The 26,979-nt window shown below is 40.7% G+C and overlaps 1 protein-coding gene across 1 annotated transcript in view; it reads right to left on the reverse strand.

Moving 5' to 3' along the window:
• Positions 1–24,345, reverse strand: part of RASEF (RAS and EF-hand domain containing) — a 58,055-nt gene extending 33,710 nt beyond the window's left edge. Inside the window, exons 1-6 of the mRNA XM_019478214.2 lie at positions 23,936–24,345; positions 7,452–7,598; positions 6,052–6,142; positions 2,603–2,698; positions 1,264–1,341; positions 533–648 (exon numbers count right to left, since the gene is read on the reverse strand). Coding sequence (XP_019333759.1) covers positions 533–648; positions 1,264–1,341; positions 2,603–2,698; positions 6,052–6,142; positions 7,452–7,598; positions 23,936–24,345 — 938 coding nt within the window. The remainder of the gene's footprint in view (positions 1–532; positions 649–1,263; positions 1,342–2,602; positions 2,699–6,051; positions 6,143–7,451; positions 7,599–23,935) is intronic.
• Positions 24,346–26,979: the final 2,634 nt, after the last annotated feature.

Raw genomic sequence — 26,979 nt, forward strand, 5'->3', positions numbered from 1 at the left:
CCACCATTTTGAAGGTGCTAATTAGCATGCTCCAGCAGACTCAATTAATCAAGTCTGCTCTGATGCGTGTTAATTAACATGTATTGCAGCAGGCATTGGGCCTTCAATGGAGCTTTGACCAGGCTCTGAAATGTGCCCTAGCATAATCGTTTACAAGATTAGGGAATAAATTACTAGTACACCAACGTAAATATGCTAAGGATTCTGGCAACAAGGAGTAGATGGACAATTACATCTCTCCAATTGGAAAGCATATAATTGAACCCTAACTCCCATTTCTTATTAAATGTTTCAGAATAGATATATTTAAAAAAAATAGCCTTGATTTTTCAAGGCTTCAGATCAGGGCTAATGCTTACTCTTTCATTCTAGATTACTAAGTGAATAATAGACATGTTAAAACTGATAGACTGTCCATATACTTGTCAGTTATGGTCAACTAAGAACATAAAAGAGGTAGCAATTAAATATATACACCAAAATACTTATTTTTCCCTGAATAAAAAACACAATATAATGTAAAGTATCTTACCTCTCTGAGCTCAAACTTTGATCTGCATATTCACTTTTCAAAGCATCTAATTCACTCTGAAGAAAAGCTATATTTGTCTGTGCTTCTAAAAGATTTTTTTTAAGTTTCTGATTTTCCTAAAGAATCCACAAAAAAGAAGCTTATTCAAACACGGTTGCCCTAACAATACAATAAATTTTTCCAAAAATAATTCATAAAAATATCTAAAGCAGATAAACAGTAATGATATAAAAGAGTAATATAATTAAGAGGTGGCTGGTAAAATTACCAGTTATAAATAAAGATCATTGAAAAAGGTGAACCTTTTAATAAGACTGAGATCAAAATCTATGGTGTAAGTCCCAAATGATGAAATGTATGCTTTTACTTTGAGCTTAAAGTTAAACATCAGAGATTCAGTGATCTAGTACCACTCGATATCATGAGACACAGAATAGACAAAGTTCCAATACCCAAGAATTCAATTTCATTTTAGATTTTTCAGTTTTTCTTACAAAAAAGAAGACATCATAACAGTTCAAATGGTTTTTAAACAGTATTTCTAGAATAACTTACTGTTCCTTCAAGAACAAGTTATCCCCCCTCCTTAAAAAAGTTTACCAAAAATGGTCTCTCTTATCATAAATATTCTAACACCTGGACAGAACTGGATAAATAAGTCTTTACTGAAGAAAGTACAATACGCAGGCTGAATCTACTCCTTTGACACGTAAATTATAAGCAGTTCTTACCAATGACAAATCATGTATTCTTTTTTTTAATTCAGCCACATCTTCTCTGTGATTTATGTTTTTAGATTGTTCTTCTAGCTGAAAGAGCAAAGAAAATGTGCACATTTAAAGATATATTCTTGACTGACTCTTCAAGGGTTTCATCCAAAGCCCACATATGGCAAGAGGAATAATTCTGATTACACCTTTATAACAGTAGGCCTTCACACACGTTTTTCAGCCCTAAAAGGTGTTTGTGGTTCAGTAAGGCTCCCAGTTGTTTGCATAGGAAGTGTCCCCTCCAAATTTTCTCTGACATAAAATGCAGAACTCTAGAGATGATACCTTTTATTAGACCAACTAAGACATCACAAAAAAAAATCTTTATCTTTCTTTGCACTAAAAAAGATTTTTTGCGATGTCTTAGTTGGTCTAATAAAAGGTATCATCTCTGACCCAAGAGTTATAGTCTTGCATTTCTTTTTGTCTCAGACCAACATGGCTATCAAATACACCTCTGGCATCATTTCATTTTCAGGGAAATTCTTTTGAAAAGTTTTTCACATGTAACATTCCTAGCAATGTAACATTTCTAGCAATTTTAAATTTTAATAGTTATTTAGCAATCCAAGAAACCAGAGTTGTAGCTCCATTGAGTTCCACATATATACAACACCTGATCTGGCACTAATTCTCATTAATATAAAAGCATTATATTCTTATTTTTTATAAGAAACTTCCATTAGTCTGAATGAAATTTTAAATTTAGCTTAAAATAATAAAGAGGAAAATGAAGACTTCAGTTCAAATTCAGGGTTTACATTGCTGAAAGACCCACATATTTTTTGAACAGGTATAGATAGCAAAGGTCACTCACAAAACTAAAATCTGGACTTCAAAACCTCCAAATGAGCTTTCAGATCTGAGATGTTAGGTTGTTCCATCACAGAGACTGGGACCAAATGAGAAATTCAGATTTTGGGTCCTTTCTATCAATAATTCTACAAAATACAAATATTTCTACACAACTAATTGAACTGTTTCCAACATAGGAGACAAGTAGGTAATCACAAGGCCAGTTTTCTGACGGACATAACCCATTACTTAGCTAGCAGCTAGGCCATTTACCTAGGTATTTCAGTAAATTACACTGAATGAATTCAAGACTAGCAAATTTTCACTCAACATAAGTGATTTGAGGTTTCCATTTACTTAATGTCATTACTTTGGTAAATTAATGCATTGATTTTAGGCTAGAATCTAGATAATGCAGAAAACTTTCTGCTACCTCCAGGGAGGCACTTCATTGAATCAGACTCTCTTACACAATTTAGAAAATTCTGGTCATGAGCCTACCCACCTTTTTAAGTTTTTTTATTGCCACCTGAAGATCACCAACTTCACTTTCATACTGGCACTTCAGATCATTTAGTGCTTCTTCTGCTTTTCGTTTCTCCTGTAACGTAGTATTTTGTTAATAATTTTTTTTTTAATTCACCAAAAACCTGAATCCCTGGAAATTACATATAAACTGGTATAAGCGATGGGCAACCAGTTCAAATCTGTAACACAACAGACGTTCAGTGCACATACACTGCTTTCAAAATGACCAAAACCAATTTAAGATAAACATGGATAGACGTAGTATCAGACTTAACTGATTTAGGTTAATTGGTTTACTGAACTTCTGTCCCAGATCCCCTCCAGATTCCAGTTAACTCACAGTCTCCCAGCATCCAAGGATGCTTTGCATCTTTCCTGCAAGCCCCCCTAACCCCCCATCCCTGACCCCGAGGGGACAGGCTAGTCTTGGCCCAAGCTGTCTCCTCCAGCCGAGTAGGGAGGTATGTTTTAGTGCCCCCTCTGGTCTGGGCCACTGAAGGCATATGGCTGCATTTCCCAAATCAAAAGTGAATGTCTGTTCACCTGCTTATCAGTTCAATCTACACAGCTTAGAGTAACCTGCAAAGATTGAATTGACTAAACCACACGTTTTTTGGCTGTCTATACTTAGCTATGAAATCCAAACAGAATAATTTCAAAGACATATTATTTAATGTTTTTAGTGCTGAAATAAAACGGGTGGGGAGGGGGGTGTCACCTAATATTATCTCACACATTCCAGGGACATAATACATTTTTCAAATCAGGTTCCTACGAGACATGCACAGTTTTGTATGTAATCGGCTAGAAATGGCATTAGTCTGTCATAAATAGATATTTATTTTTGCTTTCTAAAAAGACGCCTATCCCAGACTTGTTTAGGTACAAGTACAACAATATCACTATTGCTCCTGTCATTTTTCAGGGGAGGAAGTGGAGATTTAAGCATGTAAAAGGATAGTCACGGCATCTTATTTTGTGAGGGATTCAGTGGAGGGGGTGACTTTTTGAGCACACTTTGAAGTGTGTTACTATAAGGTTTCTTTTATCCATAATATCTATATATTTATTCCTAGACACAAGTACATCAAAATCACTGTGGAGCTTCTCTGTGACTTAAGTAAAAACTCCTACAACCACACAAACTTGAAGTCTGGCAAGGGATCATCACTGGCAGGTGATGAGGGAGTTGTCAAATTTGAATGTGGCAGCAGACAAAAAGACTGGAACTTTACTTAACATGCTATGCTATTTATAAATGAAAACTGATGTGTTTAAATTTTAGCCAGCAGAGATTATGACTTGCCCATCCTTGCATTGGATTTACCTACTTTTGGCACCTGTACAGACTCCTAAAGTACGACTTGCACAGGAATGGTTTGCTTTCCAGCAACAAGAGGGCAGGCTGCACTCAAAATACAAATATTACCACATGGAGGAAGGTGTCACATAAGGCTAGCTCCCCATCAGAAACAATAAAGTGTACACTGCAATCTTTAAGGTTTATGACTTGGATCAATCCCACAAAGTAAATATTTCTATATGATACGTTTATTCTTGGGGCGTTTTACCTTTTAAAACTATGTGATACTAGGAACTGAAATGAAGGCTCAGGAGTAACAATTTAAAGAATGATATGAGCAATGAGCGATCAGCCCATCCCAGACACATGTATCTAGGCATGAATAATAAAATCCTACTCCCACTGAAGTTAATGTGAATGTTCTTGTTAAATTTTCTAATGCCAGGATTTCACCAGAGGGCTCTCAAAACATTGTCATTTGTCAGATTCTAGGATGTCCAAGTGCTCATATTTGTTAGGTTAATTTTTGCTACAAAATAGATTATAACCTACATTCAGAAATAAGAAGTACTTGTTACCCAACCTATGAGGGTTTTGCTGAATCATGAAGAACTATTTTTATATAACATGAACCATTGCATTTAAGTAGATATTATGCACCAGACAGGATAAACTGCACAATTGTAATTCTTCTTGTCACTGCTATTTGATAAAATACATACATATTTTCTGTTCATCTTTTTATAGTATTATAGTTACTGAGATTCTTAATTATTATTATGTCAATTTATTGCTTTTTGTCTAGAGAAAAACATTCTAAAACTAATATACTTGTTTTCTAGATCTAAACGTGTAATATCTTTCCAGCAGGAAATATCTTTGTGCCCATTTTGTAATTTGCATTTTCATTAAACATTATAATACACCACTTAGAGGGTTCAGATGTTTAAGACCGTAACATCATTATTTGGTCTCACCTAGCTAGGAAACTGATACTAAAAATCATTGATTTATCATATCTATTAGAAGGATTTATGTGTACATGCTACAGGACAATGACCTAGGAATGAATATCAGAGTCTCATTTACTCTGATATATCAGCTGATCAAATAACCAATCATGATAAAATTGCTAAGTAGTATTCAGCTGTTTATCATATTATGTGCTATTGGGCAACAGAGACTGGATTTTCCAGTATGTAAGTACGTTCTGCTATGCTGTGGGTTCTAACAAATAAAATACTAATAATAACAAAATAGTCTGATGCATTTGTTATGCATACGTTAGTGCAAATTAATTCAAATTTATTTTTTAAGCATATTATGCAATTAAATAAATTTGTATTTACAACTATTATGTTTTATTAACATAAAATGACATTATGCAGACAGGATGAGCATATATATGGTTTACTGTATTGTTTTATGCCTTTTATTGTGTTACACTGGGCTCCACCATAGCCTCTGGAAAACATTAATTTAATGACGCAATGAGATCTGATCCTGGATCCAAACAATAGAGCATCCTGCGATGCCACATGGCATGACAAAATTTTGGGGATCAGGGTAAGATCCAATTGCATCCTGTCGGTGCAGCCAAAGGCACTCTTCAAATTTGCCAACACATGGAGTCCAGGATTGAGATCCCAGGCTCTATGTGCACTGCTAAGTGGAAAGCTACTCACAGTGAAGCCCTGCATGGAGATGCCAGGAGCACAGGTCTCAAAGTAGTGTCTCAATGGCTCAGTACTTGCAGAACCACATGCCAGCAGTCCCACAGATTTGAGCTTCCCAAGTTGGGGAGCTAACTGGCTTCCCCCACCCAACACTTGCAGACCTCTGAGCAGCCCCAGCCTATTTGGAGGCCCTGGGCTACCTAATCCCGATGCTGGCAATCAACTGATTGTCGTCATGGGAACCAGAGCATACCACATATTTAGTTTAAGGCACCATGCAAACCAAGCACAAAGATGTATCACAAGCAATTAAACATCAAAAAACAAGTTGAAAAAAACTGCACTTGAGATCTATCCCTTGCACCATGATGAAGTCAAGAGTCAATGGTAATCTTGCCACTGACTTCCAACAGAGCAAGAGCACCCTAATCATTATGAAATACTCACATCTTTCCTGACTTTGTGTTCTACAGCTTGTATCCGTTGATCCATCTCCTCCTCCAGTTCACTGAGCTGCATTGCTGCTTTATCTTGAGCTCTAAAATTTAAAGGTAAATATACCTTAAAGGAATTACTCTTTGACATCAAAGGAAATTTGAGAATAAATACATGTCCCTACCGACCCAAACATATACTTGCAAATGTGGAAACATTTGGCTTAGCCAAAAGCTAAAACTGTAGCTATTGAAGACTGGACTCCATGGGTTTGAAAAGAACTAAAAACAGCCTGTAGGGCTGTGAAATAGAAAAGAGACCACAAGTAGCTAACAGACAGCAAAACTGCAGAAGGGTTAGCTTGATTAGTGGAACATCAAGACCATTAAAAAGGTGACAGGGTTGTTAACACCTATGGAGTGAAAAGCAATTAGCAGGAATGAGGTAGATAACGAGTCATGAAATCAACTGACTCCCTCAGGACTGCTTGAATAGAAATGTAACTACTTCCGCTGGGCAGCTGGTTTTAAATTTTGTGTGGAGCAGAAATCAAAGTGGGGTGCACTCACACCACTGCACCTGCCTTTGGTCTGCCACCGCTGGACTCTGGCCCTCCCCTCCATGTGGCTACTGGAGAGAAGAGAAAGAAACATGGCAGCAGTATTACAGCACCTCCATGCTTTTATTCTAGGCAGAAAATTAGCCTCCCTACTTATGACATGCACCCTGATTTGGAAGGCTAATTTTTTTGGGGGAAAGGTATATATAACATGTGTGTATGTAATGAGCTGAGGCCCAGCTGAGGTTGAACTGGTCCCAGGCCCCAGCTGGAGGTAATCTGACATTCAGGCTGAGTCATCTCTCAGGGAGAAGCCCTGCTTACAACGGCTGTATAAGCTTAGACCAGACAACAGAAAGCTATCTGGACAACAGATAACCTTGTTGTATCTCTGGCTAGCTCCGAGTCTCTGGCTTGTGACTTGTGCTCTGAGCCTCTAGAAGGACCCTTCTGCATATTCCTATTCTTTTCTTGGACCTTCCACCCTGGATCAGTTAACCATAACCTTGTCCTGAACTTTGGCTTGATATCCTGTACTCAGACTGGTACCTAGCTTGACCTTGGCTTACGCTCTGGTAACCCTCTGCCCTAGCATGCACTCTCCTCGGACTGACTGTCTAGGATCCAGTTGCCCCTTACAGAACAACTACAGTGATTCAATTCTGAATCATTTGCAAGTCACTGTGTGTATATGCACATGCAAGGGTGTATACATCAATTGTGATTCTTTGAACTCATCAGTTGAGGAAATATTTGTTCAACACATTTTCCATTGATACCAAGCAACTTTAACAGACCCACCATCCTACTCGCTGTCATACTTCACAATAATTCTTTTGACAATTCCCTGTACCTTTTCACAGCCACAGCTAAGGTTTCCATCTCTGTGCTTTGAAGTTTGATCTCTCGGATGAAGTTCTTAATGACATGTTCATAAGGCTGAATTAATCTTGGTTCTACTATGTTGATGTTCTGATACAGAACACTAGCCTGTTCCTGCCTAGGGGAGGAAAGAAGAGAGAGAGAAATGCTCCATTATACAAACATGCCAAACTAGGTTTGAAAAATACATTCCTAATAAAAACATTTCTCTGCTTGTTTAAAAAAAAACAACAAATAAAATATACATTCTAATACAATGATGCTCTTTTCTGAGATACTTTCATCCTTCCTGTTTTTTCACTGCACTATAATTCTCCAAATGAAAAACTTAGAGAGGTTGCAGCATAAATTGAAAAAAGATGATACCTTAAGAATCTAAGTTAGAAGCTTAACATGTTTAATATGCCTTCTTTGAGAAACAAAAACTGAGGATGTGAACACACTGTGGGCAAAAATTCGTCTCTGCAACTTCTTGTGGAGTTATCCAACTTATCTTTAAATACACTACCTTGGATATAAATAACACTATTGCTGAGGGAATACAGAGCTAAGTGCCACCTGAAAACAAACCTGAGAATCCAAGGAAAACATGAGGTGACTCCATAATGCTGCAACTACACTACCACTACTTACGCTGGCTAGTTTAAAGCTAGCTAAGGTACAATCACACTTTTGACTGCAGCATTGACATGTTCTCTGATGGTATGATAAGTAGTGGCTTAGTAAGCCATAACCAGTCATTTCATCTGCCATAGTAAGGCATAAGGTCAGAGGTAAATTTTAAGATACTGGGACCCAGAACTTACATAAATAGTGACCAACATGTTTTATCTCACCAGGAAGTAAATGGTCAGGGAACTCAGACTATAAAATCAGTTTTTAGTAAATTATTTTATTTCCAATAACTTTACTCCCAGCACTGTCTCCTCTATTTGATAGAATAAAACACTGATAATATTTTATAACTGGGTATTTCTACATATAATGCTCATGTAAAGAAATGTTGGATATCCCACATAAGGAAAGTGAAAAAAAAAAAATCTTGTACTTGCATAGTCATTAAAAGCTTTAGAGGAAATAACACTAATAAAAATCTGCCAAAGTGTAGGATAACAAGATATTCATTCTGATTTACCTTGGATTTTCTTCCCAGGCAATGCATAAACATTTATGACTGTTCTCATCAAAACTGGTGTTATGCAAACCCAAAGTATGCAACCCCTCACCGCCCCCCAGCCCCAAAAAATGCCCCCCACCAAAGAACAGCTTAAGAATGGAGACCATTATTCAGGATTTACTACATAAAGAACATAGTGCACTCCGTGAACTCTCCAACCATAACACCAGGAACAACAGCTGTGCTACATGCTTGCTACTTCTATTATTTGGATCATTATACATTCAATATAGGAAATATTACAATAGGACCTAGAAATCTCAACTGTAAGTATAACTTGGTTACATTAGCTATTACACATAAAGGCAGAACCCATTGGGAGAACTTGCACTCCAGATACACCGATGAAGAGTGGGAGGTGGACACTGAAGCTTAAGTGAAGTGGCTTTTCTAAATGTCAGACAAGGGGTTAATGGCAGAAATAGGAGTGGCACTAAAATTCATTCAACACTCTAATGGATAGACTGTATATACATTTCCTTTTTTCACTGTTAGGTATGGATATCCTTTTTAAAAAAATCAGATACTCTCCTCACTGATGCATCTTCATTAATGTCAGTATGCCTGCTGTTGTCCAATCATGAGGAACTTTTTATGAATGTGGCACTATTTAAAATACAATTGAAGAGGCTCACTATCTCCATGTTCACTTTTTTTTAATAAACCATGGATGCCTATTCTCTGTACCATTACATTTTCTGCTTTAAGCACTGCATTGTACCATCCATGATGTAGGTAATCAGCATGCCTACTCATGATATCTTAGGCCTGAGTTGTCACAACAGATAGATATAATTTTATTACAGCCGCACCATAAGTTTTGCTAGAGCTCAGATTCAATTTTAAACAACTGCAATACTTCCAAGAGACTATAAACATTTGTTTCAGGCAGAAACTCTGACATTCACTTTGAATATATGGCAACAAGCCAAGAGCACAAAAAAGAAAGAAAAAGATTTACTGATACTGATGACATTTCTATGCACCTACAGAATTTCTCTCACAAATGGCTTCCTTTACAGAGGCTTATACTTCTGTTGTATTCAGTGTTACTCAAAGCTGAAATTTCAACAGTTGTCCAAAATCCTTTACTGCATGCATACACTAGTTTCATTTTGTAACATTTTAAACAAAGTAACATCATGATTCACTGATGGCAATGGTACTATCAGGTTCACAAGATACCACAGATTACATACAAGTAACTCCCTAAATGTATACTTATAAAGTTTGATCAAGTACTCACATTTCAAATACAGATAAGGACATTTTCATTTAACACTATTTAATTTAAAACACAGTGAAAGTTAAATGCAATGAAACAACATGCATACGTAATATTAAAATCAGGAAAAGCAGACAAATTAAAAGGCTTAAATTCCTATTGTTCTAAATAACTACTAAAAGAGCCAGACAAATGCCAGATGCTGTTTCATGTAGTGTAATACTCCTTTGGTTCAACAAGTAAGAATCTGTGATGGATGAAACCAACACGCATCACAAATGCAACAGGAGATTTATCTTAAACTGCAGGACTGAAAAATATTTAAAATATTTTAAAAATTCAGCTTGCAACTAAAATTGGCTAGTATACAGGTTGGTAAAACATTAAGCCTATGTCACAGTGCGTTGTGTACTGTTTGAAAAATCTGCAGTGACAGCATGCTATGGATACTGTAAAAAAGATATGTGAAGTCCCATACTGGGAATTTTATTTATTTATAGATGGATGCAGAGGGGATATTTGCCTGAATATCCTTGACACTTTGCTGCAGTTCCTAAATTCCTTGAACAGATCTCCATCTAGTTAGTTACTACCTCAGTGGGTCTCCTTTGCACTATATACATCTCAAGGCTGCTGACTCACTTTATTTTAAGAATCTACTCCAGAGTGGGCACAGATTTTAATAAGTGGCCATTATAATTTAGTAAGATTCACTGTGTGACATGGGATTAAGAGTTATACCTGCTAAACCTGTAAAGACATGTGGTACTTCTCCTCCCCACCCCCCGGCCCCCCAGTAGTTTTAGGAAGAAACCAAGTAAGAGGCAGAAAGTCTCAAAGGAGAAACAAAGGTTCGGTACAGGTTTTAGAAGAGTAGAAGACAAAATTTTGAAAAATAGGAGACTACAGTTAGTAATAGGATGATTAATAGGATGATTTTCAAAGGCACAGAGTATTTTGTGAAAGCTCTGTATCTTTTAATTCCTAAAATTATACATTCTTTATTCTAATAATATTTGATCCTCCTACTTGTAACCTATTTAGTTGTTACTGGCTTTGATTGTTTTTAATTAGTTTCTTCTAAAGGGAAATTGATTACCTGACCTGCAAACCACTTGCATCCATAGAAGGAATGTATGAATTATAAATTATCATTACTATTATTGTTGTCAGTCCCATTTAAGCTATTAAGACTGCAGATGAATAAACACTTGAGTAAATTAGAGGAGTCTAAGGACTAGACCCCAAATAAAAGCAAGTGTGTGAAAATTTGCTTATCGAGTCCCATGAGGATTAGAATTCTCTATCCCTACGAGAGAAATTCAGCATGATATAAGTGAGGATATGTGGGTCTTTGGGAGGAAAATGCTAGAGTTGAACAAACAGAATGTCATGACTAAATGACTCAGTAAGATAAGGCTCTTTCCCTTATCTCAAATCACATCTCAGCCATACACCCATTATTAATTCTTAATCAGCAAAATTTGTAAAATCTTGGACCATGAGTAACATATGAACAATAAGTTGAGAGTATGTGATATTCCAAATTCTAATTGCTACAGTTAGTTTTGATTGGACGTACAGGTCTAATGACATATTTCCGCCTCCCCAAAGATGCCGGCATAACCCTTCTGAATCAGCTTGTGGGGACACACACACACAGACACACGTGTTTGAAATTCATATTCTTCAAATATTCTCTGCTAGTTTTAGATTTACAATTTCTATGAACATGCCTACCAATAATCCTATTTACTAGGAAGCAAACACAAATGTAGGCAAAAGTAATTCAGTTTGCTCCCTAAGCGTACATTTATGCCATTCTACTACAAGCTGTAGATCTGTCAGCTATATCTAAATATGAGATGTCATATAATATGTTTTAAGTGTAAAGGTATGCTCTGGCATCTTTAGCAAAGAAATGCTCAGCCTCCTTCTATCCTACCACTGTTCAGCCCTAGTAGTGGCATTTGTGTAAATTTATGGTGTGCTGTGATCCTAAAGATCCTTGAGGATAAAAGGTGCTATATACATGTAAAATATTACTACTACAGTGTCTCTGGTGCATTGTATTGCACTGCATGTGCTTGCTTGCTATTCCATATATACTGCTACAATGCATTCTGCTGACAAACTAGGAACAAAAAAAAAATGAAAGAAAAAAATCCATCAACTAAACTGGTCTTTACCTACAGCAATTTGCACTAATACATTCAAGAATTTGGGGTAGAGCTCTATAACTTATTTTTACAGTTTTGCTTTTTGTTCCTTTTCCAGTAACGTCACTGCCACTCCCCTCTCAGCCTTCTGTTTTCTGACTTCAGAAACTGAACAAACAAATCCGAGGAACAAAAGCTGAAAGCAACATTGCTTTACCACTGTGTGTCAATCTGTGAGTGGGTGTGTCCTGCTTTAGAGGCTGTCGTCAGAAGTCAGGTAGCTATTACAGGAGTTTATTCCGGCTATGTGATCCAAAAACCTCTTTATGTTCATTGTTCCTCACTGGCCCAATTACAACTGTCGGAGAAGATTTAAAACACCCTAGTGGCCTACTTTTATGCAGCGCTAGTTAGGTTGAAGAGGTAAAACAAAACCCACACAACTACAGCAGTTCAAGACCCTTAGAGAAACAATAGCCACCAAGAGGCCTTTTAAATTGAAATCAACAGCTGGGACTTTCAATGACACTTACCTGAACACTCCTATGACAATTCTGCTTGAGTTCTTAATTAAAAACATGACTCAACAGCTCAGAGTAGCAAAAGAAAAACAGAGAAGGAATTAAAAACTAGTATCACATTTTATATGATTCCATGTCACAACTTATGCCACAAGCAAGCTGTAATATATATTTACAAATTAGAATCATTAGGAATAATGCTTTAATCACCCCAAATATCTAAAAATGACACTTTTGAGATTATTAACAGCAAACTTATTATAATAACATTTAAAAATTCCTCAAAAGGACAAAGTCTCACATAGCACAGATTATTATGCAATGAGTGTTTGACTGTTATGAATGGGATTTCTGAATTTATGTTAAACGCTGATCTTTAGCCAACATAATTAAAATAGGGCAGATAAGCTGTACGGAAAAAAAATAATTGATTCATTATGCCTATTTTGGCCCCAATTCTCTACAACTAGATCACAGTTTTCTGTAATTTGTTAATTATCCAAAATTAGTTTCTGAAACAAGCTTTAGAGGTAATTTTGGGTCTCTGCTTATGCCTGAGCAGTGCACTGTGCATACCCAAATTTTGATGTTCAAGTTGCTAAAATAGAACCTAAGGGGTGAGCAGAATATTTTGTTTCAATTTTGATTAAATTCATAAAAATATAGCTATTCAATTAGCCCTTTTTAAAATCTTTAAATATGTTAAGGAGTTTGGGCCCCTTCCTCTTCAAAATGGCAAGTTTAACTCGCAAAAAGATGTACACCAATAGATGCCCATACACATTAAGGCATAGAACAGCTATTTTAAAAATAACATGAAATGTATTATCATTTTTCATTACCACTACAAACCAGATCTCTGTGATGCCTTCAAGGCGTCAGCTGTTTTTTTCCAGAAATTATAGTCCTAAAGTCCTGGACCAAAATACTTGCAATGAAATGAAAATCTGCTTTTGGGCACAGATATCTACCTGCCCTGCAATACCTTGCTTCAGATGTCAGGCCTGAACAAAATTTGCAAAAGTTTGAGAGGAACGGATCTGAATGAAAACATCAGATCCATACCAATACACACCCATCTCTATCAGCACACTAATTTCCAGTTGTGGCTAAAGCAGTTTCTCCAGCCAGTGCTGATGGAGCCTTAGAGCTAAACCAGACAGAAGCCTAAGACTGAACACTGTTTTTGTCATGATTTTAAGGGATGGTCACCTAACCCACAGTGACACATCAAAGCATCCTGGAATTTAGTTCAGCCACGAACAAATTTAAACTGCGCTTGAAGTTATTAATTGTATTGCTAAATTTGTATAAATAGTCACAATGTACAGGGGAATTCTCATGCTAACCATAATGGTTGGAGGGCTTAATAAACTACAGGTATTACTCAGATCCTACACTTCTCTGATTTTATCCTGCAGTTTTATACCCAGGTAAATGTATGTACTTCAGTGGAGTTACTCCTCATTTATACTAACATAAATATAGCTGGACTCAGAGGCAGACTATTTTTCAGGTTCATAGTCATTTCATAATAACGCTAATGACTAAATATTGGGAGCAAATTAAAAAATCTGTTCTATGTTTGTGTCTCTCTCACATGCTTTAAAGGCTGAATTGTGAAATATTTTGCTTTTTTCTTGTACTTGCTCCCTATTAGCACTGCCTACATGAAACAGAGCTTTTTTAATCACTAGATATTGCTATGATTTTTTCCTTGTAATTATTTCCACAAAGATTTTTGCACTCTAATATAATGCTAAGTTCATTAAGATTTTAAATCTACTGATAACTGATAGGAAACTATAATGCATTAAACTTTGTATAATTCTACGTAAGGGTTAGTCTGAGCAAAGTTGCCCAGAGATTTGCAAAAACTAAATGAAATTATATCGAAGACCCCGAGACCTTACAGTTAACAGTCTCACACAGAAAAAGGAGGAACAAGAAGAAAGAAGGCTTAAAGGTATCTTTAGATGGTATAAATCAGTATAACTTAGTTGGAGCCAATAGAACTATGACAGTTTACACTAGTCTGGAATCTGGCCTGTAGTATTAGGCTATGAATGAAATGGTGTCTTTTTCTGTGGGAAACAAGAAAAAAAAATTGTGCCCATCTCTTTACAAAACATGGTTTCTGTAGAAGCTGCTCCCTGAGCCCTCAAGGATACAGAAGCAGGGGTGGATACAGAAGCAGCCCGCCCAACCCAACAAAGCCAGGGTGTGCAGAAGCCTGGCCAAGTGCAATCAGTAGAAAGAAATTAACCAGCTTTCTAAATACAGCACAGGACTGTTCCCAACCACGTAGCAGCAGTGGTCCAGAAAGCACCCTCCCACCCTACACATACACCTAGGCATTCCCAGTCAGAGCCCCACCACACAGATTTCAATAATGTATAGGAATGGATCTTTATTGAACTCAAAGTTATATGAGGAAGAAGGAAATTGCAATTGGGCTAGTAGTCACGGCAACACACTGCCTAAAAGGTGGCTATTCTACTTCGAACCCTTAGCAGTGTGTATGTGGACAACGTGACCCAGGACAATTGTGAACTAGTTTCCAAATCAAGGACATTCTTGGAATAATTCAAGTGTTATGTCTGTCCACACCCTGAGAGTCCATTCATAGCATCTGAAGGAGGAGTCTACAGTCTCTGAAAAGCTCAAAAGCCCTTAAGGTACCACCCTTCTCTATCTTCTTCCTGACTTTAGACTAACACTGCTAACTACCTCTTTATACCCTACACAGTTGAAGGGTGACAGCGCGCACAGAGTTTGAAAGGCTACACAGGCAGTGCAGGTACCTAATGAAAAGGCTGAAGGCTAGCGAGAAGTATCTGCCTTGTGTCGTATCTGCTTGCTGTATATTACATGTCTGTTAAGAGCAAAGACCCCCTCACTCAAAGGTGGGAAGCAGAGGTGCACAGATTTTCAGAATATTATGAAGAACTCATGCAAACTACAAGGGACACATTATCTACTTTAAGGCTAGGAGCTAAATGCTGAAATCAAAGTTTATTATGAGTTTTATGAGGATTCCACTGATCTGTGCATAGATTTTGTTAAATAAAAGTGTGTTGCTTTTATATGTTGATGAAAGGGCATTCCATTATTTGTATGGCTTATGTGATTTTATGCAACAGTATTAAATTTATACTGAACATCAAGTAGTGCAACAACAATACCCATTTGTAATATAATAGCAAAATAAACACGGGCAAATACTATGCAAACTTCATGGAACATAGCACTGGCGATGTGGCATACATGCCTAACCTGCTGACAGCACAGGCACGCACTGTACTTGTCACAAGCATACACAAGCTCAGGATTTCTGCCGGTTTCATTTGCCTTGGAGTATAGAAAGATGAGGAAGAAATCATCATGTGTAGCTGCAGCAAAGGTGGGGCATGGTAGGTCTTACGTCTCGGGATACAGATCGTATACTGCAGTATACTCTGCATGGAGAGTATACTTCTGCTCCCAATATGCATCATCTTTGTCAGCTGAAAAATATGACAAAGGAAGAGGCTCTGGTACCAAGCAGTGAAGCTAGTTTAAAGTGTTCTCCAGAAGGACTGCATGCATCTGTATCAATTTCAGATGTTTTGTTACCATCTTCAGTGGCTTATCTTTTTATTATTATGCTGCTAGTGCTCATTTACTTTGCAACTTGATTGTAACTCTTTCTGTCACCCATTTCAATATACGCTGGTATTTTGGCATTTGGAATGGCTACTGTTAAGGCATAAATGGATAATCTCCTTTCCTTGGACCACAGGGAAATCCACGATCTTTCCACAGATCAACATGGAAGCACGAGCAGCAACTGCTACAAGACTGAGAAGGATATCCAGTTCTGAGAGTTCACAGGCTCAAAACCTTTACACACATCAGCATGTAAGCGGACTAAAACACTGCAGTTCACGTAGGTGCCTATCAGCACGGTGTGGGACAGCCATGAAGACTATGTGAGGTAGACAAGCTCGAGAAAACAAAGTAGTTCTTTCAAAACACAGATGCAAAGCATTATTTCAGACTAGTTCCAAAGTGAACTTAATCCCTTAAAAATGGGCTCACCAGAAAACTCAAAAGGAAGAATTGCACAGTAATGCAGGCATTAATTTTAGTCCAGAAATATAAAAATAAAAAACGCATCCACCATGTAGACAAATCCTTCTAACTAAAAGCCCTGGAGCTAATTTTCGAAAGCCTGGTTTCAGTTGTATACATCTCCTGTTGAGAACAAAAATAGTTGTGGCCACTTGATGGTCACCACTGGCAGCTCCAAGTCTTCTCCCAAGGTGTCAGCTGGCTCTGAATCATTTTTTGTTTTGAATAAGGAAAGAACCAATTGCTACACTTTTTATGCAAGTATAAAAGAGCAGCAGGGGGGAGTCTTTTATTATTGGGAACTTAAAGTTCAGTCAGTGTCAGGTTGACCAGATACCAAAAGTCAAATGCTAAGAGTCAAACACCCTTCATTGTATAATCTGATGTACAGTATATGCCTCAATAAAAAGGAACTTCTAAAAAACCAAACACTTTTAAGGCTTGCACAACTATCTTCCAGTTGGTGATTCACTACATATAAAATAAGACTACTGCTGTCTCTTGTGTTTAATTCCTCATTACATTTGATTGACCATAAACACAGCAGTTTTGTTTTAAATGAAAAGCATGACCCAAAACTCCGCAATTCCATCAAAATCAAATTTCTCTCATTATATTAGGTTGCTAGCCTGGAAAAACTTCCAAGCTTTTATGCTAGTGGCACAATTGCCCACTGAGCATATATAAAGGCTTAAAAGGCAAACAATACTTTGACTCTCAGCAGTTGCCTCATGCAAGTATCTGATTAATCTTACCCTTGAAATCTGTGGGAAGAAAATTCTTTGGAAGGAGACACCACTGCAAAACATTTATACGTCTCACTAATTACAAGCAGAGGCAAGAGCAATACATGCTTGGAAGGTTCCTTTACAATCCAAGTTAAATTAGCTGTTCAAATCAAGATTTCAAACCATAAAGGGGCAAGATGTGTCCCATAATAAAGATGGCTACAATAAACTTACTTCACAATATGTCATGCAGTACATAGAAGGATACAATACCTTCCAGTAGATATGGTTACCTCTAATGTTACCTACTATGCTGGATACAGATTTGACTGGGAGGCTGGTCAGTTTAATGAAAAACAATTAAGATTTATTTTGTACCTAGCAATGTTACATTTACCCAAATACGTCCTCATCCAATACTTACTGAAAGCAACTGAAAAGCTATATTTGAATTCCATGGGCATTAGATGAGGCTTATCATCATTTCAAGCACACAATAAAATAAAAGTTGTGGGAAAATGTGTCATTCAAAGGAAAGAATCCTAAGTTCTGTGAAACAAGGAGCATATCTTAAATCTCAATTCTGCAAATACTTTACCTATAATTAGCCTTATCCAATTCATCTGTCGATACTGCAGCTATGAAAAACTTCCTTGAGAGACTCTCAACAGTTAAGATATTTTATTAACTGTTCCTTTGTCATGTAAGACTGGCAGAGACTATTGCTATTTCCTGCCCATTTTTCCTTTAGCTGGGGCAAGAAAGCCCGTCATAACTAAGATTTTGGACCTATTACAGCATGTTAGCCAAGCTCTAGCTCAACCAGACAGTGCACTGTTAAAACTTGCATCTGGAGCAGGGGTTAGCAACCTATGACCCACAAAGCCTTCAGGATTCAGTGGCATTTTGTAGCGAGTGGACTCCTCCCTGCACTGTGCTGCACCATATGGCAACTAAAGAGCACAGAGAAGCAAGGTGGGAGAGCAGCTGGGTCCTAATGTACGTCCTACTCCCACCTGAGCTAAATTATTCTGGTCCTCCGACAAGGACACACTGCCAAACCCTAATCTGGAGTATTAGAAAAGCGTTCTAGTTATACTGTTTTAACTAGCGTTATCTAAGCTCATAATGCAATATTAGAAAGTCAAAATTAAGTATACCAAAAATGTTATGTTGATGGAATTTTGGATTACAAAAGAAATGTGTGGTATCAGTATTCAACTCTAAAGAATTATTTTAAAAACCTGGTTATTATTTTCAGTAAGGCAGCTTGCAGACATGGTGGGGGGAAGGAAAAAACCTAAAGGAATGCTTTACCTTAAATTTGGCGCGCTCATATTTGGCCCAGCACATGCCCAGAAGAGGCAGAGCCTTAGCTGCACCTGGTTTTCCCAATGTCTGTAGAGATTGAGCACTTCATTTCATAGACATTAGGGCTAGAAGGGACCTCATAAGATCATTGGGTCCAGCCCCCTGCCCCAAGGGCAGGAAGTCAGCTAGGGTCAAAGGATCCCAGCAAGATAAGCATCCAAATGTTTCTTAAAAGAATCCACTGTAGGTGCTTGCACCACTTCTGGGGGAAGTCTATTCCAGGCCTTGGGGGCTTGGACAGTAAAGAAGTTTTTCCTTATGTCCAGCCTAAAATGGTCTTGCAGGAGTTTGTGACCGTTAGACCTTGTCATCCCTTGGGGTGCTCTGGTGAACAGGCATTCCCCCAGATCCTGACGCACACCCCTTATGTACTTATAGGTTGCTACCAAGTCACCCCTGAGCCTGCACTTCTCCAGGCTGAAGAGTCCCATGGCTCTCAGCCTCTCTTCATAAGGCCTGTTCTCTTGCCCTCTGATCACACACATGACTCTCCTCTGGACTCTTTCAAGTTTCTCCGTATGTCCTTCCTGAATTATGGAGCCCAGAATTGGATGCAGTACTCCAAATGCAGCCTTGCCAAGGCCAAGTACAGCAGGAGGATGACATCCTGGGTCTTGCTTGAGAGGGGTTTAAAAAAACTTTTTTTTTTTTTTTACTGCCCAGAGAAGGGGGGCTGGACCCAATGATCTCACGAGGTCCCTTCCAACCCTAAACTTCCATGCATCTGCGAAAAGCTGATTGAATCAGCTTTAACTAAAAGTGCCAAAAATCCCTGCTGGAGCACCTGATCATTTTATTGCTCAAAACACCAAGCATATTTGTAACTTTGCTCCTATAAGAGGTCCTGGTGTTTTCCATCAGCAACATTACACATATCTGAACATCTGCAAGACAGGATTAGAATGGAGAAGCAAAGCTGGAGAACAGCTCCAGCTCCTCCTCCTGTGGTTGAAGTGGAGGAGAAAGGGGACAGAAGTGGGGAGAACAGGGAAGAAAAACCCAGAGTATGCACTGTTCCTGAACCTAAAGCAATACACACCTAACAAGTGAAGCTGTGGAACATACACAGACGAGGTTCAATGTATGTTGTTTACAAATCTGAAAAGGAAGAGGAGCAGTTTCCATAAGGAACCAGTACAGCATTCTTCATCTGAAATGTGCAAATCACCACCTTTTCATTTTGAACATCTTTCCGTTCTCCAGTCAACGTACTAGAACTGCAACTCAGTACAATCAAAACAACTTGTCTGTACACTCAGACCAAACAAAGCTATTCCCATTCCTTCTTACCACCCGTTTAGACAAACAAATTGGCCTGCATTCAATTGCTACTGCAAACACAGTAACCCAGGTGCTGAGATAGGCTTGTTACCATAAAGAGATGGATGCTTTCACAAGCCACCACTGCCACTCACACCACTGTGAGTCATTTTTTCATCTCCTGAGTGATTTCACTTGCATCTAGCTAGTCTTGAATTAATTGGTGAATTGCCTCTGAAGCAAATTTTCAAATGAGGTACTTTTCTAGACAAGTGGCAGGTAACGGCAAAAGAACCAGGAAGTGTGTCAGAAACTATCCAGGCCAAAAAGTGGCAATTATTGCCAAATTTAGGATAAAACTAAGTGATTTAATTTACCCTTTCAGTACAAATAGCAAAAACAGTCTCTGTGTGTGGATGTTGGGCTTCTCTTTTAATAACTTTAGGCACACCATTTATTTTAGCTCATGATATTGCTGTAGACAAAGAACTTCTTCACCTTGTTTTTCTTTTTATTTGTGTGACAGAGAGAGAGAGAGGGAGAGAGAGAGAAAACTAAGAGGCTGAATTTGCCAACTTGCCCATAACAAATTAACTCTCCATTAGATTTGGTTGTTAGAAAGTAAGTGGCAGACTGAAATGCTTTTAAATAAATTTTACAGTAACCACATTAAAATAAACCCACTATGGATGTATATTTACAAAAATATATGCAATAAAACTATAGTATTTTAAAGCCTCTCAAGCTGCCAGCCTCTTAGTTTTTCCTCTGCTGTTACTGACAAGCTCTCTGCACTCTTCAAAGACAACATTTTCAAACCATATCCTATCCTATGAGTCATATGAGTATCACATGGACACCTGCAACCACACAGAGCCCCACTGAATGGTGAGGGGCACTTCATGTGAGAGTGAAGGGGACAATTAAGCACATCAACTTTCAGGACTGAGACCTAAAGGAATACGTTAGGAAATTGGACTACAAGAGAAACAAAGAACCCTAAACTCAGGTTCTGGAAAGAAAAAAAATGTATCGGTTTATGTGACCATTATTTATCACAATATATTAAGAATACACCTTTTGATTGCTATTGGGGTTAGTGCATTTAAAGTAACATTTGAGATCCCAATCCTGCAAAGGCTTATACACATACTTAATTCTTCAAGAGTCATCCCCCTGAATTACATTAAGTTATTTACATGTTTAAACGCAAACTCACGCAGGACTCTGCAAAATCAGGTCTTTAAAATGACTATTACATTTTTACTATGGCAAAAAACCCTTGTCTAACATAACAGTTGTATGTTTGTCCTGTTGTATTAATATTAAAACCTTTAAACCTAACTTAAATATGTAGTTGATTCAAATCTCCAAAGGAGTTCAGAGTCATCTTTTTATTGGGGGGAGGGGGGGAGGGTGCTCTTAAACCCCAAGCTGTTTACATATGATTAATACATTTGTCTAAAATGAAAGATGTGATGATCTGGAAACACATTGACATTTTGTACTATTTTGTGCAAGCGTAAAACTTTTATTATTATTACCAGATAGTTTTGCATTTGTTCTCTTATAAAACGTACTCATCTTCTCCCTCCACACTTTCACATAAGGCATCAGTTTTAAAAATATTCTGGGCTCCACTTTTTAAAATGGAGGCAGTCCAATAAGCTACCATATTTGTGAATAAATATAATCATAGATGTACCTATAGGACTGGGACCCTTAACAAGCAAGCTAGACTATTTACTTTTCATGTCTAGTATGGAACTATGACTAGGATAGGTCAAAATATCTTCCATACAAAGCCTTTCCTCCGAATAAAAAAAAAAAATGTTAAAAAAAACCCACCTATGTCAAAAACTTCTATTTTGTGACAGTATTACACATTTCAGCTGAAAAAAAATCATAAAGTCAAGAACGAGAGAGATAAAAGGCCCTCCCTGAATCCTACAAGTAAAAAGAAACAGCTTTACAGTTTTTGATTATTTTCATTTTGAAACCAGCTACTGTTTGCCAGCTGTCCACATTCAGGACTAAACCTGCTCTTACTGAAGTCACCTGTTCAGTAGCCATTCACGTTAGGGGGGGTGGGGGCAGGACTAGGACCCTAAACAGGAGAGTCAAACGGTAATAAAAGAAGTGGGAGGATTTTTGCCATGTTGTAGAATCTGAGCTGAAAATCACAGCACAGGGAGTGCACTACAAGATTAGTTAATTATACTCTCATTGCCTACTTACAGAACTTTAAAGGACAGAGTCACCTCTGGAAGTTTAATTCCTGATAACACATTAGAACACTTTCCCTGAATACGATTTGTGTATTTGACAACACTTTGCCTAATCAGTCACTTCCTTAAGTTCAGGTCTTCCTCACAGCAGCAGAGGAGAAGAAAGCATTTTGAAAGCTGGAAAACAGAAGCAAGGAGACTCAGGGGCAATGGCTGCACCTGAGGAAAAAAAAAAGCTGTAACTTTTTTTTTTAAGGGATAAAATTTGACGTGTCTATTTTAACACAATTTCCCCCTACTGCCCTATCTGTTGATCTGTTTGGCATGACATCAGGTACTCTGCTGCTGTTAGAAAAGATATTTACCTAGGTGGAATCAAGCCAGAACAGCTTCCTTTTGCAAGGGGAACTCTGCAATTGGCAAGAGAGCAGGGCTGATCCAAAACCCATTCAAGGTAGCAAAAACTCCCACCAACTTCAACACACTTTGAAAAATGTCCACATGCCTAAAAAAGGAGCTGCCACACCACACCCTTTCCCATGCCTTACATACACACATGAATTTTTGGTCCTTCACTGAGAACAGTGGCCCCAGGAACTGTAACAACCAAGATGCAGCCTATTTGTCATAGTCAGTCCCTTGATTCAAGGATGATCTCTACCACAGCTCACTAATACGTCTTGAGGTGACTTCCAGTCCTTGAGCCACAGCTTCATCTGCAGAAGTTGCAGGTCTTTCCACAAGGGAGAGTAGGCTGCAGACTGAGATTTCTCTCCAGCTTTGCAGTTTATTAGAGCAAACCTGTCTTGTTCCCCCTGCTTGGGGGCATAGGGCATTGTCCTCCCCACTGACTAACCCAAGTGGGTAACACCAGAGAGAGGCAGTAGCTGGTTTTGTCTTAGGCAGTAGGTAGGGGAGATCTACACCTTACAGACCAACTAAATAAGCTACAGGGAGAGCAGATGCTTTGGTGAACTCCAGCTCGCTGCACTGGATGCCGGAAAAGGACAGCGCAGAGTAGCATATCCAGTGCAGCCGGCTGTTGCCAAGTAAGTGTCACCCTGGGTCCAGTCCAGCTCACAGCCCCTTTCCCCAAAACATCCCCCTCCCCTCGGGGACTGCAGGGTCATTCTTCTGTCCCTGATCTGTTCATGTCTCTGGGCAGAGATGCACCGTGCCCATCAGCTCCTCAGACTCATAAGAGGGCCAGTGGATGCTGTTTGACATGCTCTGCTTGGCACCATCCCCAAGTGCACTCGCTTTACATCTCCAACCTGCTGTCCTCACTTGACATTTCATTTGTCCCACGCCATCACAGGGGTGCCCTTAGTGCCCTGCCCCGCCTTTACTGAGAGGACTCACAACTTTGTGGCATGGCATGCCAAAAAGCCCCTCTCCCCCTGCAGCACTGTGTGTGCCCAGCAGCCACCCAGGGAGCTCTCAATGTTCCTAAACACTGTGGCAAACAGGACGCCCCAAAGAGGCTGGCAACTGATGGGGGGGGGGGGGGAGGAGACCCCAAACAAGCAGGGAGAGGAGCACAAGCAGGGGGAAAGGGGGCCAGTGCCGGGATAAGCAGTTTAAGCACTGATTGGCTGGGGGCTCCACACACACACAAGTGACACTGCCGTGGCCGCCGGGCAGGAGGGCGCCGCGCAGCGCCGGGTTCTCACCGGGGGATGTATCTGGCCTCATCCCCAAGCCGCAGCTGGAAGTCGCGCCAAGCTCGCTCGTGCTCCTGCTCCAGGTCGAGGTCCAGCTCCAGGTCAGGCTCCAGCCCCTGCCCCAGCTCCAGCTCGGCGTCCGGCTCCGCCGCGGCGGGGCTGAGGGAGCGGCGCGGGCGGTGGTGCTGGCTGTGCTGGCGCTGGGCGGCGCCGCGGAAGGCGCGGACGAACTCGGGGAAGGTGACGGCGCCGTCGCGGTCGCTGTCGAGGCGCTGGAAGACGGCCTCCGCCTCAGCCGGCCGCACGCGCAGCTCCGCGCACAGCGCCGCGAAGTCGTCCCGCTCGATGCGGCCGCAGCCCCGCGCGTCGCACGCCGCGAACAACCCGCGCAGGCGGCGCAACTCCGCGCCCTCCGCCATCCCCGCCCGCTGCCCGGCCCGGCCCGGCCCGCCCCGCCCCGGCGCTGAGGGGCGGCGCAGCCCGCGCCGGCCTTCCCCGCGTCTCCTCCTCGCGCGGGAGGCGGGGGCTCGGAGCCCGCCACAGGTGTCCGGACGGCGGCCACCACACCGGGAATGCTTGCTTGTAGCTATGTTGGTCTCAGGACCTAGGCAGACCAGGTTCTTGGGGTCCACGGGATCTCTCTCTTTCATTAAACCAACTCAGCAGTTGGAAAGATCGGCTTTTTGCAAGGTTTCGGGCACAAACGCCCTGCTTCAGGTGTGTGCTTCGGAACAGAAGAAGGTGCCCAGGTTGTAGCCGTGTTGGTCTAGAGGCAAAAGGAATCAAAACTCCTGGCGGAGGGGATATCTTTTCTTAGACCAGCTAGATATTTGCAAACAAATATATTTGTTTCTTTTGCAAATATCTAGTTGCTCTAATAAAAGACATCACTTCTGCCATCGGCAACATGTAGGTGGGGCACGGGGGGTTGCATCCCCCCCACCCCGATTGGCCGCCACTAAAGCTATCGCTGACTTCTGTGGGCAGTCACTGTTCCCACCTTGCCACCGACGTGGTCACTGGTGGTCCCCACTTGCCAACCATGACAGCATGGCCAGCAGCTGCAGGCAGTCCCTGCCCACCACTTGCCACTGCCCCTGCCACTGACACTGCCGGCAACAGCTGTGGGTGGTCCCACTCGCCAACACCAGCGCCAGTGGCTGCAGGCAATCCCAGCTCACCGCCATGGTCGCAGGACGCCCCAGTCGTTCATGACTTCTGCCACAATTTTTGCTTCCGGAAAGAATGGTGTTGTGCCTGAAAGCTTGCAAAGAGCAGTCTTTCCAATTACTGAGCTTATCTAATAAAAGAGATCACAACGGCACAAGGATTCTGGTCCGCCAAGAAATGCTTGGCCCCTTTTGATAACAAAGAGACTTTTCAGAGGGAGCTCCAACTCCTTTGGAGGGCAGGGTGTTTCTCCCCATCTCCAGCCTTCGGCCTCTCCTGAGGTAAAGATGAGCTTTGAAAAAGGAGCTGGGAGGAAGGCACCACCTCAGCCTCGTTGGAGGCTCTTTCACCCCCTAAGAAGGGCTTTCCACCCCTGTGATCAAGAACCGCCCCTAAGGGCATCTGGGGGGAGGCTGGAGCCTGAGGGGCTGGAAAAAAGGGAGGGGTGAGGGGGTTTTTTTGGGCAGGAGAGTGTGGGAGGAGGGGGGGAGCTCTTTTCTGGCACTGGTGGCCAGGTTGGGATCACTGAGATAAGCTGGGGAATGAGGGCTGCATTTTGCAGGTGGGGGCTTGTATTTGGATCAGCCACCAAACATCAGGAGAGTCTTTGCTCTTGCACAGAAAGGGACCTGGGGCTGGACACAGAGGGGTGGCAGTAGGGAGTTGGCAGGGCTGGCTCCTGCCCTGGCTCCCAGCTTCACCCCCCCACTCCTCCCTCCACCAGAAGTGGATTAGGAAGGCCTAGAAGGGAATGGTTTAAGAGCTCTGGTGCATTGAAAACAGGTGACTGCTGTAGTCTAAGAGCAGAAGTCCGGAAGAGGGCTGTCACCTGAAATGCGTAAAACTTTCCAAATGTCCATCATCTTAGCCCCCCCCTTGGAAAAATAAAAGTCAGCCTATGCCATCCACCCCTGTTCCTACCCCCCTCCCCCTGCTCTCTGCCCAGGGGGCAGGCCACCAGCGCTGCAGGAGCAGCAGTCAAGGACTTAGGTGCCAAGGAAGATAAGCTTTCTCCCCCTCCCCTTCCCTTCCATGCTCAAAGACACATCCCCTTCCCCTCCCATTCCTCCCCTCTCTCCCGTCTGCCACTGCCAGGTGCTGTCCTGGGAGCGAGACAAGATTCTGCCTGCTCCAGCTGAGCTGCACTCCAGGCAGCAGTGGCAGTGGTCTGCTCCTGAGCTGGCAGCGTGAGGCAAAGCACCTGCCCGCTGCCAGCAGTCCAGGGCTGAAGGCAACCCAGCTGCAGCAAGTGGGAGCTCACGTTCCACCAGGGTACAGTCTCAGTGGCAGGCAAGGAGGAGAGGGAAAGGGAAGGGGACTGCCTTTGAGCAGGGAGGGGAGAAATGCTTTTTTTCTTAAATCCTAGCATTGGTCAGAAAGGGGGAATGCGGCCATGCCACTGGACCCCTCTGGATCCCCCCCGGCTCTTAAACTACTACAGTCACAAGCTTTTGAATGCATGGGTGGGGGGCTCTTAAACCATTCCCTTCTAAGTATTTGAGGCATTAGTAAAGGGCAGATTGGCATTACAGGAACATTGGCTTCAAAAGCTTGGGAATTCACGAGCAGCCATTCAGAGGCCATTTGCTTGCTGAATCATTTCCTACTTAGGCTTCAAACAAAACTCAGGTTGATTTTTTTTTTTCCAATTCCTGAAGAACATTGAAGCGTAAGATTCCCAATAGCAGTAAGCTGGCAAGGTTTTCCTTCTAGTTTGTTTTGAAGTAGCTTCTCAAATACTATGTGAAATGTACTGTTCATTCTCCAGGCTGCTATGTTAAGAAGTACTTTGGAAAAAGTTTAATTTTTCAAAGTGTACATTGATCAAAGGTAAATCCTAATATAGCTCATCTGATTTTGAAACCGCTGTGATGGTTTTAAGA

The sequence above is a fragment of the Alligator mississippiensis genome, chromosome 3, assembly GCF_030867095.1.
Source record: "Alligator mississippiensis isolate rAllMis1 chromosome 3, rAllMis1, whole genome shotgun sequence".
Lineage (NCBI taxonomy): Eukaryota > Metazoa > Chordata > Crocodylia > Alligatoridae > Alligator > Alligator mississippiensis.